Raw genomic sequence first — 20955 nt, 5'->3', positions numbered from 1 at the left:
ACCCTTGGGAAAGGCATCGGTATTAAAGCAAAAAAAGAGGAATGAATGTTTGTTTTTGTACTTTAATAAATACATAAAACAGGCTCTACTGTAATAAACATACTTGGTAAAAACATAACGTAAAAGCGAATTCTTCCAACTTCCAAAGTAAAAAAAAATTAGCATTGATATCTTCTATCAGGATTTATTTGTTTATATATTTTTATCAAGTAAGTTAAACTTTTTCACCAGAAGCATGTAGTATATTATTACCAAATGGTTTAGTCTACATCATGTTTTTAGTCACTCGAGATAGTCAACTGGCACGAAGACGGGGGTCAAAGTGTGTATGTATTCAGTATTCACTACATTTTTCGTAATAAAAAGAGTGAATGTATAAATGGCATTCCTTAATTTAATATTTATAGTCAAATTGTCAACAACATATCCGCTAATCGGAAGGAAACAACGGATCTTTCTGGAAGTTCCTATATAGTACAATAATTAACATTCGAACAGCGCTTCGAATGCGGATCACCTCATTCATAGCTCCAAATATGGCCGGTGACCATCAACTCCGTCAAGCAATTATGTCCCCTATAATTATGTAACAAGGCTACATATTAGCATGCAATAAAACTGCATACTTGGCACTTTCAATGTGAAATTTTATAGTATTGTATTTGTTTTAATAGAGTAGGATTATTTTAAGAGAAGTGTGCCTATAAAATAAGGTAATAATTATGAAGACTAATAATAATCAGTACTTATACCTTATTTAATTTGCATTTAAAACGATTCTTATATTATGTATTTGTGTTTGTAGACTAGAATTACCTATACTTAATACTTTATAAGATTACATACAATTAGTTGTCAACTACGAACGGCACACGGTAATTCAGCCTCTAGAAAAGTAATACCATTCTCGATCCATCAATTCTTCTGAACATATATTTTAAGACGTAGGTATTCATTCTTATTCATCTTATTGCTTCTCTAGCCTCGCTTTAAGAGGGTTATGTCAGGTGAAAATAATCAAATTTTGTTTTGATTAAAAAAATAAAAGTACAAAGAGAAAATGTGCGTACCTACTGTTCTCTTTATACTGTGGTACTGACGATAGGACTTGGGTATAGCTTTATTTGCATTTTATTGTCTCAAAACAAAAAAGTTGAAAACATAAACACGTATTGTTCTGTATTTATTTTATTGTTTTGTATGAATATGTATGTATGGCTTCAAAGTCTATGTTGAGAATGATCGCAGATTGTAGTTATTTCTAGATTTTTAACGAATAGAAACAGTGCTGAATCGTCAGACGAACTATAAAAAAAGCGTGTGTGCCGAGCGTACATGTCAGAAGTGAAACTTCTTTGGCAAGATTCAAAGATAACAAAATCGTCGCCTTACTCCATGACGTGGCGATATTGCCATGACGTGGTTGGATTATAACATTTTATTCAACGCAGTATAATATCTGATTAATAAAACACAGCGATTTATAAGAAAGGTTTTTATGAGCTTGATAAGGATTTTTTGTGGCGATTGCAAACACGTGGCTCGAACAGTCGTGATTAATATTTATACTTTTATTGTCTTCATTCTATTGACTTAATAATTGGCACAACGAACACTTGTACAAGGTCTTAATTTCATGTTTATTTATTGGCAATGTCACCTGCGTTTGTTATACATAGATTTCTTGTCTTTTATCTGACGGAAATTAGTAGATGATTGTCTGAAAGACGTTCTCTTCTTCATGATTGAAGAGGATTGGGTATCTTTCTATTTTTTAGTCGGCTATAGAGACTAAGAGTAAAATAGCAATGTATATTATGGATTTTGGTATTATAATGAACTCTTTGCATAAATGCAGATGTGAATTATTGAAATAAATATCTTCTTTTGTAAATACAAGGTGTGGCCTACGGTCTCCAAATTAAATAAATAAATAAATATTTCATGACAATTTTCACACACGGCACGATCTGATCCCATACTAAGCTTTCGCTTGTGTTATGGTAACGATGGCTGATAAACATACATGTATAATTTTAAATAAATACATACTTATATAGTTCTTCATCTATGTTCATCACACAAATATTTGCTCCGGGTGGGAATGGAACCCACGACCTCTGGCTTGGAGCCTTCCACGCCACTTCCAGGGCCACTGCCAACCAAGCCAACCCGTCAGTCAAAATGTCAAATACAGTTATTATACAGGATAGGATATGCTATAAATGGTATTCTTACTATAAATTACAACTGGTCAACAGCCTTCTTATACGTGATCGAATTTTTAAAGATGTTCCTACGTAATTTTCCTCAGTCTAAGGAACTACCGGTTATCCCTCCAACCAACAATTACAATTTAACAACAAATACAATTAAACAACGTGCAACCACAGAATTAATAAATGTAATTGTAAAATCGTTTTCCTCAAACGATGCGTCCCTTTGCATTATTTAGTATTAAAATTAATTGGACAATGTGAAAAGTGAAAACTACCGTGGCAATGCATTGTTTTTTATATTTTCTATATTTGTTACATATCGTAAGCATTGGGTTATACTGAAACTATGAAATAGAAAACTAAACAATCCAAAGGGTATATTTTCAATAAAAAGTCGACATTTAAATTCGTGACGTGCACAGCGATTGCGATGAATTGACCTCTCGACTGTTGTTGTTCGCGGCGGGTCAAGTGGTTTAGAACCTTCGCTCTATTTCGGTTCCGTTTGTATTGTCTGTCACATTCTAGATATGTGGAAATTTTGATAATTGTATGAGGAAAATGTATGGAATGGCTCGATCTGGTAGAGGAGATAAATCACGTACGTTAAGTATACGTATGTATATCGGATATTGAAACAGATAATTTAATAAATATTACTATCCCAGACTACTGGAATAATATTTCAGGGATACTGGAATCTTCTAGTATCTGCAGTTATGATTATGATGCAGTTATGATTCTTTCATAGACTATTTATTTTACTATAATTTTTTTTTTCGGAAATATAAACATACATATTTTTAACTAGACAATGTCGTGTGCTCTATCTAAGAGAAGGTGCGAATTCAAAACTAACCCTAATGAATATATTATATAACCATTCAATTTAAATAAACTAAAACTATTGTAGTGCAAAGTACATTCGTTTTATCGTGATATTGAAAGCGGTTATCGTTAAGATTGAACTTTATCTGCTGATTAGATTTGTTTGAAAGAAAAGGACGGTCGTATCCATGCAGTTACGCAATATGGGTTGGCATATAGATATGTAGATAGGTGTTATCATCTTGGCCAATCATCATCTTTATCGTTAGACCCTATTTATTCTAATCCCAAGAACAAAGGTGTTTGATAGTTTAGGGCTTTAGGCCATAATCCACCATGGCAGGTTACCTAACCATGTCATGATCATAATATCAACTGTTCGTTTTCGGAACTCTCACGTCGGTTTCCTCAACGTACTTTTGTATAAAAATATAAAATAGCATATACGTCTGTCCGTTTACCACGTTCGCGTTCGAAACGTCGCGGTCGATCGTCGCGGTCGAAGGTCGCACAAATAATCTATTAATATTATAAAGATAAAGAGTTCGTTTGTTTGTTTGTTTGAACGCGCTAATATCAGTAACTACTGGTCCGAATTGAAAATTAAAAAAAATATTTCGCTGTTAGCTAGCCCATTTATCGAGGAAGGCTATAGGTATAGACTATATAATATTATCATCACGCTAAGACCAACAGGAGCGGAGCAATTCGGGTGAAACCGTGGGGCTCAGCTAGTACTGAATAAATCCCGTTTTACTTTTTACTAAACGTATCTCTCTCGTAAGTCGTAACTCTCTTATAATTGATTCAATTGATTTTAATTAATCTACACTAAACCTAGTTGCATTATATTCTGATAAAACACCAATCAAAAGAGTCAAGTACGGAATATCCTGTGAACAGTGTGACTAATCATTTTTTATTTGTTTGATGACTTAATATTTATCAACGATCCGTAAAACCATATAAAAGATATCCCAAATAAAGACTGTCTATAAAATAAAGATGTGATGATAAATTTATATCATACCTACTTGGATTAGTGGGTCCGGCTATTTATCCGTTTCAACTTTCAATATAATTTACTTATCAATGAATCATAAGCTGATGCTAACCAATAAAATTGATTTATCAATTTTTAAATAGACAATCTATCTATATGTCTCAATCTACCTAGGTATACGAATTACGACATCGATTGTAGATTATAAAACAAACTACTAGCCGCTAGCTTCGGCTTTACCCGAATTTTCTTTTGATAAAAACCTGTGTTACACAAAAAAGATGTAGCCTTCTAATGGTTAAATAACTTTCAAATCGATCAAGTAGATAGCATATATTTGGCATAAATCCTTAAAAAAGCCTTTCCTCTTTAAAAGATTACGCAATAATTATTTAGTTACCTTCAATATACATTGAATAAATATATTCTTTTATTTTTCAGCGTTCCTGATATGTGGCAGGCCGTTAATTCTGGTTAACGTGCACTGTAAAGGCGCGCTAGATGAAGAGGACAGCACGAGACTGAGAGAGATAGCAGATGTGGCGGTTGGAGCGAAGCTGCAGCTCGCTTTCTTGGGCGAGTTTCAGAAGTGGGATAATATTAGAAGTGAGTTCTTTTATTTTTAAGCTATTGCATAGCTTCTATCGCGGGCCTTGAGCGCGGGGACTGAATCCAGAAATTCCGTAACGAAAAAACCTCACGCTCCCCACTCCGACGCGCGCGGAGGTGTGGCTTGAAGGCATAGCATGCAATAGCTTTACCGCGACAGTCCCCGAGTGCCACACGTCTTTTTTTATATAAGTACTAATATTTATAATATTATATCTAGTTTGCATAAAATAAAGGGACGTTTGTTAAGCTTTTAACTGAATATTGGTGAAAAGAATTGGCTGGACTTTGGTATTCAGATAGATCATGATCTGGATAAAAACAGGGATAGGGTAGAATAAAAATGTTGATACAGATGTAAGCGTATGTATGTGTGTACTCATGTTCGCTAGAAGGCGAGAAATAATTCAATAAATACATACTTCAAATGGGGTCTGTTTGTTATGCGAAAGTTTGTGTGGATGGATGGATGTTTGTTACTCTTTCATGCAATTGCTACTGAACCGATTACAACGAAATATGGTATGCAGGTAGCTGAAGGCCCAGAATAAGACATAGGCATATACTTTTATAAGACATATATACTTTTTATCCCGGAAATCCCACAGGAACGGGAACTCTGTGGGTTTTTCTTTGAAAACTCGGGCGAGGTCGCGGGCGGAAATCTAATCTATGATAAACACGTGATGAAATTATCGATCTGCAGTAGCATCTTATTTACAAACGGTTTACGTTATGCAATAATTAATTGTCTGTCGTATTGATTCCACAACGGGTGTTTACACTGTGTCCATGCATGCGTAATGTGATAAGTAAGTGCATATAGGATAATTGCATGCAGGCATATGACTAATGCTTAGACTCATAGATAAACATTAATTAATTCCATTATCCTTCTGTGTATAGGAATTCTGGAAATGGCTTGTTTGATTTTTATAAATTTTTTTGTTCATTGACCTATTCTTAAAACTATATCAACTGGATATAGTTTTGAGAATAGGTCTTTATTTGTAAAGTTCCTATATATTTCAAGTATTCTAGCAGAAAATCAATGTAGGGTTACTACCCTACAAGCCACTATACTTTTACTACCCTACAACCATTATATAGCCGTTACTACCGTTACTACTAGCCGTTACTACCCTACTATGTAATGGTTGAACCGATTGTGATGAATATTACCCGTGGATAAGAGTTGCAGGATACGTATGCAATAATTACCGTAAACTTTGTATCAGGCACGAGTACGTGTCGTGTAAATATTCAAGCAAATACGCGGTTTATTACTTCGGTCTAGAATCTTATTCTTACTATTTTTTTAATCTTGAATATATATAGTGTTTATCCTTATTTTTTATCATTGCAGGTGTAAAAAATTTCTTTATCACTTAATGAAAGTTAACGTCAAATCGTGACATGGTAATTTAATTGTTTTTTATGATAAAAATGAAGGAGTAACAAAAATTGGCTACTTTTTTTGTTTTTAAAAATTTAGAAACGTGCATATGGCTTGTTAATAAATTTGTCACTTTATGCCATCGAATGTCAGAAAACGGCCAAGTCACATTATTTTAACTGATGTGTAAAGTTGCTAAGTTAGGGCTTGTAGAGTTAGACACTTGGCTCTACATTGGATCTGATCTTTTCAGAGTGGCGTCTTGGCATTTACATGATTTTATATTTCTTTTGATACGATTTTTTTTCTTCAAGGTATTCGTATTCGTGTATCGTTTTGTTTTTTTTTTTGTGTGTGTTTGCAAAATGAATAGTCAATAGATGTGTCTAATTTAGACCTTTGCATTAAAGGGTAGTAAGGGCAGGTTCCTTCCTCGATTATATGGGTATTGGAAAGATAGTCTTGTTCATATTTACGTATTAACTAAAAAAATAGTATAGTTGTCGGCACTTAACTTGACCACTTTTTAGCGTAGTGGGGGAAGCTTGCGCATAAAAAATTTTTTTGTCCATAACTTTGCCGAGCGCTCCTACTTTGATACCAAATAGATTGCCACCCTGCGAATTTTCCCAAAATAACTTTTTTTTCTATTTATTCATAATGAATACCCAAATCACTAATTACCTTACATAACTCATTTGATAACTGATAACAAACGGGCTTTGTTCAAAGCTGTCATCGCAACCGAGTGACCGCTAACAGATAATGTGACCTTTGAGCTGGCGGGGATTAAATCTATTTGCTCATAATAGTTACATGATTTATTTGTTAGTAACTAGCTTTAGAATGTGACTTTCCCTGGGTAAACAGAGATCGTTTGTTTTATAATTTATCGTATGTATCTCGGTGCTTAAAGATCGCGATTTAAGAAAGTAGCCCATTTGTTTGGTGAAATCTCTATCCGTTTTTATCCAAATATCGAAATCAGTTCTGTAGTTTAGCCGTGAGAGCGTAACAAAGATATCTCTCTGCCTCACGTTACTGTTCTCGTCACAGACATAGATAGACTACGCAAGTACCGCGATCTGTATGAAAACCAAGCGTGTCATATTTTTTGTACTGACCTTGAAGCGTTATGACGTCACGAGCGCTTTTTAGTGATGGTAATTTCATTTTACGCTAAATCGATTAGGACGCCACTCGCGCGGCGATTCTAGTATCGTCCTATCCCATCGAAGTAAATCGAAAGAAATCAGATCAAACTAGATCTATTTCTAAGAGGTAGTCAAATAAATGAATCGTAATCGATTACTAAATCGATTCAAGACAGAAAAATGATAATTACCATAGACAGAGGAATGATAAAATAAAGTTATAAACCTTTTAATATTCTAACAAGTAAACTAATGTGTTTTAGCTTTTTCTTACATATGCCCATTGAGTTACCATGTACTACGTACTAGAGAGGCCATCGAAAGAAAGTAATGAAACTGTCAATCAATCAATCTTTATGTCCCGTTGCATCGATCCATTTTTCTTTTATGTTCGGGTTACTTGGAAAACTGAAAAAACAAACATAGTCTAAACAATAAGGAGTTTTCTTAAAAAACTCCCAAGATGACACTTTAACTAATGGCGTCCATGTCATAATATTTATTTTTAGTACCTTTGTATTAAAATACTTAAACTTCTAGGTCAAGTCGTATTAAATGACAAAAAAAATCTATGCCTTTTTTTCTGAAAAATTGCTCCTTCAAATTATCATTTTTCTGTTCGATTATAAAATCGATTAGAATCGAGAACTGTTGCATCAAATGAACATCACTAACCACAAAATTGGACAGAAAAATGAGAACAGAAAAATGAGAAGACGCTATTCATTGCTTGTTATCATACAACGCGATCTTTACCGTGCCAAGTAAAAGCCGCAATGTATTCCGAATCATTTCGTATGATTTGGTATCCGTGTTTGTCACGATCGTTTTCCACAGATATTCTTTATTTGATTTTAAAATAAATAGTGCATATTCTGATTAGAAAATTACTTACCGGTGGAAGGAAACATCTCTGCTAACTCGGCCACTCACAGCTGTGGAGTTTCTACAGTTTATAACGGCGCAATTCGGCATTTTACTTTATTCAGCTTCACGTCTTTCCTTGGCGAACTGCGAGCGCGGACTGAGAGTAGGCCAGCGTCAACTAAGTTTCACAAACTTAGTTTGGACACGGGAAGTACAGTCAGAAGCATAAATATATTACCATTTGCAGATTAGCAATAATATCTGTCATAAGAACGGGTTCAATAATATCTGTCTGCCCGTATACAGCAAAAATATCTGACATTAGTAGGCAGCATAATAAAGTGGCATCAAAATTATGTGACGAAAATGTTACAGCAAATAATTGTGACAACCTCTCACGGCATAAATATGTGACGTCAACTAGGAAGCAATAATATCTGACACAATTTTATATTTCTGTATTGTAAAATATAATTGATTCCTCACAAAAAGCATAAATATGTGACACTAGCTTTCCGCCCGCGGCTTCGCCTGCGTTTTCACAGAAATACCGCATAGTTCCCGATCCCGTGGGAATTTTGGGATAAAACCTATCCTAAGTGTTAACCCAAGTTACCCTTTATTTGTCTGCTAAATTTTATTGTAATCGGTTCAGTAGTATTTGCGTGAAAGAGTAACAAACACACACATACACATCCTCACAAACTTTCGCATTAATAATACTAGATTAGTAGGATAGGAAGTAGGATTATAGTAGGACTAGTAGGATAAGATAGGATAGGATTTTAAAAAGGCAAAACGTTATTTATTGAATTAGTGTTATGTTTTTTGCTGGGGTAAGAATATGAACAAAAGACACATTATATTTTGTAAATATTTTTTTTTTATAAAATTACGATAATAATTATGATAACTTGCCATAATTTTCGATACTCAATAAAATAATAGCAATATTATAGGCTAATTATAGGTAAATGAAAATGAATAACGGAGCAATCGTGTCAAACGCCGCTAACGTCAAATATAACAAAACATGTGACAAAACAATTTCTAAATAATACATGAAGGTTACACTAACACTGAACCTTCAAATAAAATAGATCTACCCAAGTGGGCATTCATATAAGTATATAAATACTTTAATTTTGTCATGATATGATCCTTCTAATATTATAAATGCGAAAGTTCGTGAGTATCATATTGTAAGGATGTTTGTTACTCTTTCACACAAATAAAAGAGAAAATGGAATTTATCACACACATAGAAGGTAACTTGGATTAACGCTTATGAGAGCTTTTAACCTGGAAATCCCACAGGAACGGAAACTATGCGGGTTTTTCTTTGAAAACGCGGGCGAAGCCGCGGGTGTTAAACTAGTAGGATATATGTAATATCTAGACATACAATATGTAGTATACAACGACGGCACATATTAATTAATATGGTAATAATGTTTTTAAACAACGTAGTTCAAATAAAATTTATTTATTTTGTATTAATTCAATATTAAATTGAAAATAAAATTGTGTCAGATATTATTGCTTCCTAGTGCTTTTAGTGTGGAATCAACGCAAAATACAGAAATATAAAATTGTGTCAGATATTATTGCCACCTAGTCGGTGTCACATATTTATGCCTTTTGTGAGGAATCGATGCAAAATACAGAAATATGAAATTGTGTCAGATATTATTGCTTCCTAGTTGATGTCACATATTTATGCTTTTTGTGAGGAATCGATGCCAAATATAGAAATATGAAATTGTGTCAGATATTATTGCTTCCTAGTTGATGTCACATATTTATGTTTTTTGTGAGGAATCGATGCAAAATATTATAGAAATATGAAATTGTGTCAGATATTATTGCTTCCTAGTTGATGTCACATATTTATGCTTTTTGTGAGGAATCTATGCAAAATATAGAAATATGAAATTGTGTCAGATATTATTGCCACATATTTGATGTCACATATTTATGACTAGCGGTCCGCCCCGGCTTCGCCCGTGGTACATATTTCGAAATAAAAGGTAGCCTATGTTCTTTCTCAGGGTCTAAAGATTATCTGTGCCAAATTTCATCAAAATCGGTCCAGTAGTTTATGCGTGAAAACCATACATACATACATACATACATACAAACCTTTCCTCTTTATAATATTAGTATAGAAGTATAGATTTGTATGAGGAATCGATGCAAAATACAGAAATATGAAATTGTGTCAGATATTATTGCTTCCTAGTTGATGTCACATATTTATGCCGTGAGAGGTTGTCACAATTATTTGCTGTAACATTTTCGTCACATAATTTTGATGCCACTTTATTATGCTGCCTACTAATGTCAGATATTTTCGCTGTATACGGGCAGACAGATATTATTGAATTTGTTCTAGTGACAGATATTTTTGCACATCGCCCCCTAGGCATATATTATTGCTCGTGACTGTACATACACTCGCTTAGTCTATCTTGATACATGTCTGTGGTTCTCGTATTAGGTGATGAGTATGTTTGATAATAAGCTGACAACTTTAAAAGGAGCCAAAATACACAATGACGTCTAGAGACTAAAATGTCTAACTAAATCCTCCTAAACATCAATATCTTCGGTTTATCTCAAGTTGTTATACATTTTGTTTCTTTGCAACGTTAAAAATTGATAAGGGCGACCCTTTTCAAGGTTATTCACAATTTTGTGTCCTAAATTAGAACCTTGAAATATAATTAACCTCTATAATTACAAAGTAGCTCGGTAATCCTGCTCTTATCGTTGTATGAATAAGATTACAGATATTGCAACATTTTAAATTGATTATATTATAGACTAGCTGTGCCCGCGACTTCGTCCGCGTGGAATAGTGACTGCATAGTAGTTACTACTTAACACACAATTATTGAGTAAACACGTCTTGAAACACGTACTATCATATACAACTAAATTATAAGTACTTACACATTATTATAAAGTTAAGAAATAAAATAAATAAGAACACAAAAGAACTGTTAGTAAAATTTATTACTAAACTGAGCTATAAAACTTAGGTACAGAAGAGTTCAAAATTTCCAGGATGTGGTTATTCTCCCGCTCCCATATTCCTTCTACTTTCACAGACTTTCAACTTTTCCCTTTGACCCCTAGTAAATGGCAGAACCGATTTTGATCTAAACCATGTCTAATCATACCTATATATTATGTACATGTCATATCCTTTCGTTTGGTACTCCATTTGGATTATTTATCCCCACTATCACCCCTAAGGTGCCCTATATGTAATAAACAGATTAACCAATTTTGATAAAACATGACTAATTGTAATTCACACGTCATTTGATATGCCGCTTGAGTATATATATTATTTGACCACATTCGATTATTCATTCCTACTTTTACCGCTATAAATCAATAAATGGATGAACCGATTTTGATTAAATATGCCTCATCATACTTCTCACGTCAGGTCATGCCCTTTCATTTGATATGCCACTTAGGTATATTATTTGACAACTTTTATTCCCACTTTTATACCTATATCCAATAAATGGATGAACCAATTTTGATAAAATATGTCTTATTGTACTTTACACGTCATGTCTTTCATTAGATAAGTCACTTGAGTATATTTGATAAAATTTATTTATTTATTCCCACTTTCACCCCTATATCAAATAAATGGATGAACCGATTTTGATAACATTGGACTACTTAATTGTTTCTGACAGGTCGTCTTTTTTCATTTGATATATCACTTGGGTATAACAGACAGCATTCGTTTTTCTCATTCCCACTTTTGCCCTACATATAATTATTGGATGAATCGACTTTGATTAAATATGCCTCATTATACTTCTCACGTCAGGTCACATGCCCTTTCATTTGATATGCCACTTGGGTATATTCGACAACTTTTATTCCCACTTTTATACCTACATATTATATCCAATAAATGGATGAACCAATTTTGATAAAATATTATGTCTTATTGTACTTTACACGTCATGTCTTTCATTAGATACGTCACTTGAGTATATTTGATAAAATTTATTTATTTATTCCCACTTTAACCCCTATATCAAATAAATTGATGAACCAATTTTGATATAATTTGACTTGTTGTTTCTGACAGGTCGTCTTTTTTCATTTGATATATCACTTGGGTATAACAGACAACATTCGTTTTTTTCATTCCCACTTTTACCCCTCTATATAATAAATGGATGAACCGATTTTGATTAAATACCTATGCCTCATTATACTTCTCACGTCAGGTCATGCCCTTTCATTTGATATGCCACTTAGGTATATTTGACAACTTTTATTGCCACTTTTATCCAATAAATGGATGAACCAATTTTGATAAAATATGTCTTATTGTACTTTACACGTCGTGTCTTTCATTAGATACGTCACTTGAGTATATTTGATAAAATTCATTTATTTATTCCCACTTTTACCCCTATCTCAAATAAATGGATGAACCGATTTTGATAAAATTTGACTAATTGTTTCTGACATGTCGTCTATTTTCATTTGATATATCACTTGGGTATAACCTACATTAACAACCTACATTAACAACTAACATGCGTTTTTTTCACCCCTATATAATATAATAAACAACTAATGTAACAAAAAAACGCATCTAATTCGTATTACCCGTTAGCGAGCTACGGTGGCACAGACAGACACGCAATACACACATAGCGGTCATAACACCCCTCTTTTTGCGTCGGGGGTTAAAAATATAATACCTACGACATAATTTCAAAGACCTTTTATATAGAAAATTTACCTAGAAGTAACCATAATGCTATTTGTGCAGGTTTTAGACTTATGAGCAAAAATCTAAATAAAGGTCCTTTTACCCCCCCTACTACCCCCTCAGCATAACCACCCCCCCCCCCACGCTTGGGGACTTTCGATATGATCATCTGGACATGTCAAGGAATAACTTTAGCGTATAATTTACGTAATAAAGTAATTCATGTATAGAATGCCTTAGCAAATGTTCGCTGTGATTACTTAAATGGTCATAACTTTTTTATTTATGAACCGATTGACATGAAATAAACACTAAATGTTAAATGAAGCTTACCACAATATATTAGTGAAAACCGCATCTAAATCGGATAAGCCGTTTCTGAGATTAGCGTGTTCAAACATACAGACAAACAGACAAACAGACAAACAGACAAAAATTTTTTTAACAACAGTTTTGGGTTTGGGATAGATTTAGTAATAACCCCTGCTAATTTTTTTTTACATATTTTCATTGTACAGACACCACTTTTCTAGAATTTTATTATATGTATTGATAATAGTACTTAAGACTTATTGCCTAATAATTATTCAGGACTAGTTGTGCCACACTATTTTACCCGCGACCCCGCGTCTAAAAGCAACTATTTCTGCCAAGTACCTACAAAATATGTAGTTTTCGCGTGAAAAAGTAACAAACATACATCCATACATTCTTACTAATTTTCATCATTATAATATGAGTAGGATAATTATAAAGGACATAAACATTTTCAAGGATTTAAACACCTTTTCTAATGATATATTTTGTCAACAGTGTTACAGAACTGCGAGTCGTTACTCGACGAAGAAATAAAAACAACGGTGGATGCGACTGTATCGGGAAAGAGCACAATATTATGTCCCGGGACCATAGACGCTAGCAACTTTATAGGGCGCTCGGGGGCGGTTAAATCTGGGCTCTGTCACCTGGCAATACCACGAGGATGGTCCTGGGGAGGACCAGCATCACCCTTCTGCCCGGTGTGGACAGAACTGAAAATACCCGATTGACAAAAAATAAAATTTGTCGATGGTAGAAAATTATCTGTGGTGTACTGCGCGACTACGGCGCTCTTCCTTCTCGTACAGTGTCTATACTTTGTGGTCCATATTTTGAATATCGTGTAGAACGACCTTTTTTAATTTCCCGCTATTTTCAAGTTGAGTTTTTTTTTTGGGGATTTTGTATAGCTTAAGCAAATCCAATTTATTATACATTTGTCGATTTATTACTTCTGTAATTAATGAATGTATTTATTGTAACATAATTATGACTTATATATTCAAGTGTAGATAATAACGATTACTGTATATAGGCTGTATTTTTATTGTATCATGTTCCTTTTAAATACTTCCATTTGAGTAGCTGAAGAATTGCGTCCTCTGGTTTAAATAATATTACAAAATGCTATATTTTTGAAAATAAATAAATTGCTACTTAACATTTTCAAATTCCACTTTTAGATTTTAAGGAACCGAGGCCAAATTTTTTGTGTCAATAATTAAATTTTTTATCAGATTCAAGTAGAGTTCAACAATTTTATAATATAAAAACTATTTTTCTCGATACTACAATAGATATTTTTCCCAATATTTGCTTAGATAATAGAAGATAATATTTTTAAAGCGCAATAGTTTAAATTCCATACGAATAGTATGCTACCGGCATCATTATGATATTAAATGTATATAAATTGAAGGGTATTTTAAATTCATTGTACCTGAGAAAATTTCCTCTTAGATATAAAAATAGATTCAAAATGTTTTTTTTTTTGCCAAAATTTAGTTGAAATAATTTGCCAACAAATAGTTTACTTTTGAAGTTTGCGTGAAGAAATAAATCGTCTCAAATATAGAGATTATGGAAACTATGTGATATCACATACAAAGTATTGAATGGATTAATATTTTTGTATAATGTGTATATACTGTGTAGTGATTGATCTCGTATTTATAAATGTAGTGTTTATTTTTACGAATGTGACACTTGCAATTTTTTTTTACATTTTTTTGGCTCGAGACTGTGGTATTTTTAATCCAATGAAATAATATGGCTGTATGTTTAAGATTTAATGAACTTATTTGTTTTTTTTTTTGATGATTTATGTGCATTATGTCGTATTTATAGACAATATAGTATATAGTATCAATACATATAATAAAATTCTAGAAAAGTGGTGTCTGTACAATGAAAATATGTAAAAAAAAATTAGCAGGGGTTATTACTAAATCGATCCCAAACCCAAAACTGTTGTTAAAAAAATTTTTGTCTGTTTGTCTGTTTGTCTGTTTGTCGGTTTGTCTGTTTGTCTGTATGTTTGAACACGCTAATCTCAGAAACGGCTTATCCGATTTAGATGCGGTTTTCACTAATATATTGTGGTAAGCTTCATTTAACATTTAGTGTTTATTTCATGTCAATCGGTTCATAAATAAAAAAGTTATGACCATTTAAGTAATCACAGCGAACATTTGCTAAGGCATTCTAATACATGAATTACTTTATTACGTAAATTATACGCTAAAGTTATTCCTTGACATGTCCAGATGATCATATCGAAAGTCCCCAAGCGTGGGGGGGGAGGAGTGGTTATGCTGAGGGGGTAGTGGGGGGGTCAAAGGACCTTTATTTAGATTTTTGCTCATAAGTCTAAAACCTGCACAAATATGTAGCATTATGGTTACTTCTAGGTAAATTTTCTATATAAAAGGTCTTTGAAATTATGTCGTAGGTATTATTTTTAACCCCCGACGCAAAAAGAGGGGTGTTATGTCCGCTATGTGTGTATTGCGTGTCTGTCTGTGCCACCGTAGCTCGCTAACGGGTAATACCAATTAGATGCGTTTTTTTGTTACATTAGTTGTTTATTATATTATATAGGGGTAAGTGGGAATGAAAAAAACGAATGTTAGTTGTTAATGTAGGTTGTTAATGTAGGTTATACCCAAGTGATATATCAAATGAAAATAGACGACATGTCAGAAACAATTAGTCAAATTTTATCAAAATCGGTTCATCCATTTATTTGATATAGGGGTAAAAGTGGGAATAAATAAATGAATTTTATCAAATATACTCAAGTGACGTATCTAATGAAAGACATGACGTGTAAAGTACAATAAGACATATTTTATCAAAATTGGTTCATCCATTTATTGGATATAGGTATAAAAGTGGGAATAAAAGTTGTCAAATAATATACCCAAGTGGCATATCAAATGAAAGGGCATGACCTGACGTGAGAAGTATGATGAGGCATATTTAATCAAAATCGGTTCATCCATTTATTGATTTATAGCGGTAAAAGTGGGAATGAATAATCGAATGTGGTCAAATAATATAATCAAGCGGCATATCAAATGACGTGTGAATTACAATTAGTCATGTTTTATCAAAATTGGTTAATCTGTTTATTACATATAGGGCACCTTAGGGGTGATAGTGGGGATAAATAATCCAAATGGAGTACCAAACGAAAGGATATGACATGTACATAATATATAGGTATGATTAGACGATAGACATGGTTTAGATCAAAATCGGTTCTGCCATTTACTAGGGGTGAAAGGGAAAAGTTGAACGTCTGTGAAAGTAGAAGGAATATGGGAGCGGGAGAATAACCACAGCCTGGAAATTTTGAACTCTTCTGTACCTAAGTTTTATACCTAGCTCAGTTTAGTAATAAAATTAACTAACAGTTCTTTTGTGTTATTATTTATTTTATTTCTTATCTTTATAATAATGTGTAAGTACTTATAATTTAGTTGTATATGATAGTACGTGTTTCAAGACGTGTTTACTCAATAATTGTGTGTTAAGTAGTAACTACTATGCAGTCACTATTCCACGCGGACGAAGTCGCGGGCACAGCTAGTATTAAATATAATATTACTTTACCACGGTCTCTCACTTCGCTTATTTTAATTGTGATTTTTTTTATTCTAAGCAAGTTTTATGAACTAAGTGACCATTCAAGCAATAATATTATTTTATAAACACTTCAAATATGAATTTAAATGTGTTAGTGTCGCAAATTACCTATATTTTGTGATAAATAGTAAATTATTTTAACCACGTAAATTATGTTTTATGTTACGGCTTCGGTGTAATTTATTTGGTGAATTTTAATAAATCAATCAAATATAAATCGTTGTTTTAATTTTATGTAGAAGGGGTTATTTTTTAATATATTTAAGTTTAATTATTGTAGTACCTTAGAGATTAAATAATGCGACAATGTTTGCTGTTTACTGAGATTATTAGGAAAAATAATTTAAATCCAATTTATTAAATTAAATAATTTATTAGCGCAACTCTTTCTCAACTCACTACAACAATGTGACAATAATACATCAATCTAGTTAGCCTATTGTCAAATATCCATTTGTCAAATTCTACAATACATAGATGTCAACAAAACTGTCAATAATTGAACAACAAAAATGCCGAACGCAAAACAAAAAGTAGATTCACTGCTATTCAACTACGAATCGACATACCGAACCGATTACCAACGGTACATAATCAAGGAATATCCCAAAACAGTATACAAACCGCGAGTCAGTCACTATGTAAGAGGTCTACCAGATTATAAGAATGTGCATACAATGAGGGAGTGGAGGGGAGACAGACCTCCCTTTAATATCCTGCACAAACCTAAGGATATTGTTAGAACGAACCCCAGAATTGTGCAACAGGCATTTGTAAGTATATTTGGCTCATTGGCCGTATTTTTACCGTAACATACATTTTTTAAACAAATAATATAAGAAAATCCTGTAGAGCAGCCGTACCTTGCTACCCTAACCTAGATATTTTTTCTTATATATACAGGAATCGAATTCACAGCGACCTCATATATTATGACTCATTAAAACACAAAAATAACTTATACATATTTTATTATTACGTTACAAACAATCGCTGCAGGAAGTTAGAATTCCCGCGCAGATAATCCAAACAATGACGTAACTAAACTAACCCATCATTGGGGAGAGCGGGGATGAAAGTCACATTTTTAGCTTTTTTTATGTAACTTCCAAAATACGCTGTTTAGGAATGATATTTTTATACCAAAAGATAGTGTAATTATTCTGTTACATAATAAATAAACGTATTTTTGTGTAATATTATCAGTTGTAGAAATATTTTGAATTTTGACTCTTAAGAAAAATGTGACTTATAACCCCGGGTCAGGGATGGTTGTCACAATGCCTAGGGTAGGTAGTCACATACTAAATAACAGGCAATTTATAAATAGAAAGTCACACTTTGGTCTTATAATTTTACGGAATAGTTTTTAATTAAGAACTCTTAACCAAATGAAACCGTGTCTACGGTCTTTATTTCAGTCTGAATATTAATCAATCACAATTTTAGAAAACAATAATAATCGTGAGTCAATATAGAGTCATCAAGGACAGATGGACTTCCAGCAGGTTTGTTAGGGTGATTTTCCGGTGTTGATTGAAAATTTACGGCTAAAACAAACAACCTCAAAACGCAAATAAAGTCATCTCGCATACAGGGGGCTGGTTGATATGTGACAACCAGCCCCCGAAAATTTGTGACAACGAGCCCCATAACACGTTTTAGGAAAATAAAATTGAAAATAAATTCCGATCAATGAATATCTAAAAAACTATACTACGATATTATAAAACACATTTCATCATCATCAAATGCACTGAAAGATTATTACTGTAAAACAAGAACGTATAATTACGAGGTTCGACACAGCAGCACAAAAATTTACTTTTGCTGCGCGAAAACAATAAACACGTGTGAGGCCCTCACGGCAGATCGGAGCGGTCTGACGCGAAGTTGGGACAGCGTTTTCACTGTATCGCTCTTGCCACGCTGTTCAACAGACTTATTCGATAGTTCAGTTTTGTGTTAAGACCGCTGTGACAACCAACCCGTGAGACAACCAAACCCGGTCTCCCTATTTCAGGAAAAGCCCATAGATATAGATAGGGAACCTATTTCAGGAAAAGCCCATAGATATAGATAGGGAAGAGGTCCAAAAGACCAGACCTCGGCTTGTTATGACTCCAGCAGTTAGTATGGATGATATAGAGGATCCTCGTGCGCGGGAAATCCTTTGCAATGACATGTATACGAGTGACATGACGAGAGCCACGCGGGAGGCTGTCACTCCAAGTGTGAATGTTGCCGCGCCGCTGCCGGGACTGCCTGCGCAGACTAATCCTGTAATACCTTTGATATTAAGTAGTCTAGTGACTAGTCACAATTTTATTATATTGTTTCTATTTGATTCGTTTAAAGTTAAAAATACTAGATACTTATATCAGAGACGTATCTACTTCGTGACAATGGTTTGCATTCTGTTATTTAAAACTTTATTTTTTCCAAACTAGTTATCTTCTTTATTTTGTAGTTATAATACCACACAACATTCATATGCCAAGTAGCGAATTTCAGGAACAATTCTACAATAGATAAAGAAAGATCTTATTGAAATCCTACAATTTTATCTACGAAACAAACTCCTAATAAATTAAAGATATCTGATCCAATGCATTCTTACACATTGAATTATTTCCAAAAGATATTCCTGCCAAAACTTCAACCACCGGTGGTGTCCCCTGAGTGGCGAATGGAGAGCGTGTCCTGGGACGGAAAGCAACTGAGAAGCTATTGTGATCCCACTAAATCATTCTGGCTTACACAAAAGTTACCTAGGTTTGTATTTCAAATACAAATAGCTATACATAATACGTGTTTTATACGAAGGAGATCGAACTTGCGGTACCTATACTGTGCTGTGCCCCGCGGTTTTAACCGCATTGCTCCGATTCTTTGGTAGACGATATATATAGCATTATATGTTTTCCCGACCTTTTAGTAACATTAATTCAAAATTTAAAGTAAATCTTTGCAGTACTTTTTGAGTTTAGCTCGGACATACATACGGACAAACAGACAAAATCTAATAACTATTTTTGGCTTCGATATCGATTGCAGACCACGCCGCGCAAGTATTCTTCAAAAAAAAATTCAATAAAAAAATTGTCTAAAAGGAATAAAAAGAATTATCAAAGTCCATTTAATATATTATGTATAGTAGGTACAATCATAGTTATCATAGAAGAACAATAATACCCGGAGTTATGGTTAAATTGTAGATAACAATGGATACGTACAAATAACAATAAAATAAAGATAAATTAATATTAGTATCATTTTTACGATTAAAAAAATCATTTTGTAGAATATAAACATTTGAATATTTTCAGGTGCCGTATGTGTGAAGAAACTGCAATTGTCAAACAACACCGAGATAATTTGCGAAAAATGAAACAAAGTAAATAATTATCATCGAAATCAGTGTCTCATTTTATATATAACTATGTACATTAACAATTTATGTTATTAACTAGTAATTAATTATTAGTTAAAATTTGCCTTTTCCGTAGTTTATTTTATTTTAAATGTATTGTTGTATGTACACATGTTTATTACATATCTAATAAATATATTGTAAACACTTGCTTGTTTCATTTTTTTTCTGAGGAAGGAGGGATCAGGACCCTGTAGGTAGCAGAGCAGAGTACCTACAATATGTAGGTAGGTAGTAAGATAACAATAATTAAAAATGTGTCGAATCGACAGAATCATATTTGCCATTTCCATTGTCAATGTTTGTCACTTTTGAATAACTTGGCATCTTTGTTTTCATAATAATTTTATTTCGTTAGGCTGTTTTATTTACTTATTTTATTTTACATAATTTAAAATGTCCGTTAATCGCCATTTTGATTCCATGTTGTTCAACTATGAAACAACAAATAGAACTGATTTTCAATATAATAATATAACACCAGCACCAAAAACTGTTTATCAAGAGAAACCTCGAAGCAAAAGACCAGGCTCTCCACAAAAATTTTATATTCATACGCTCACTAAATGGAAAATCTCGAAAATACCTACAGAATTATATGTAAAGAGGAAGGAGATTGTGCGAACTAATCCAAAGGACATTGAGATGCAGTCACAAGAGCCAGTAAATGAAGTATGTTTATTTTATACACTAAGTATTCATTTCCATGTAAACT

General features: G+C 33.1%; 2 protein-coding genes across 2 annotated transcripts in view; both read left to right on the top strand.

The window, feature by feature from the left end:
* LOC149910699 (endonuclease/exonuclease/phosphatase family domain-containing protein 1-like) overlaps positions 1–14963 on the top strand; it is a 38237-nt gene extending 23274 nt beyond the window's left edge. The window contains exons 5-6 of the mRNA XM_090116147.1: positions 4492–4656; positions 13652–14963. Coding sequence (XP_089972273.1) covers positions 4492–4656; positions 13652–13887 — 401 coding nt within the window. The 3' untranslated portion in view covers positions 13888–14963. The remainder of the gene's footprint in view (positions 1–4491; positions 4657–13651) is intronic.
* A 2356-nt stretch (positions 14964–17319) lies between these two features.
* LOC149910698 (uncharacterized) lies at positions 17320–20249 on the top strand. Its single transcript, XM_090109721.1, has 4 exons — positions 17320–17580; positions 18868–19089; positions 19449–19582; positions 20137–20249. Exons 1-4 carry the CDS (start codon positions 17320–17322, stop codon positions 20210–20212), a joined length of 693 nt encoding a protein of 230 aa, XP_089965847.1. The 3' UTR covers positions 20213–20249.
* Positions 20250–20955: the final 706 nt, after the last annotated feature.

Source organism: Colias eurytheme, chromosome 2 (genome assembly GCF_061535395.1).
Source record: "Colias eurytheme isolate Ceu_HAF_F1 chromosome 2, ilColEury1 Martin Lab GWU primary, whole genome shotgun sequence".
NCBI classification, from domain to species: Eukaryota; Metazoa; Arthropoda; class Insecta; order Lepidoptera; family Pieridae; genus Colias; species Colias eurytheme.
Note: the sequence above shows the minus strand (reverse complement) of the source record. Positions and strands in the feature narration are given on the sequence as shown.

Coding starts and splice junctions, on each gene's coding strand:
- LOC149910698 (XM_090109721.1), top strand. CDS start 17,320: ATGCCGAACGCAAAACAAAAAGTAGATTCACTGCTATTCAACTACGAA. Junction 17,581..18,867: donor GAATTGTGCAACAGGCATTT/GTAAGTATATTT, acceptor AACCTATTTCAG/GAAAAGCCCATAGATATAGA. Junction 19,583..20,136: donor CTTACACAAAAGTTACCTAG/GTTTGTATTTCA, acceptor GAATATTTTCAG/GTGCCGTATGTGTGAAGAAA.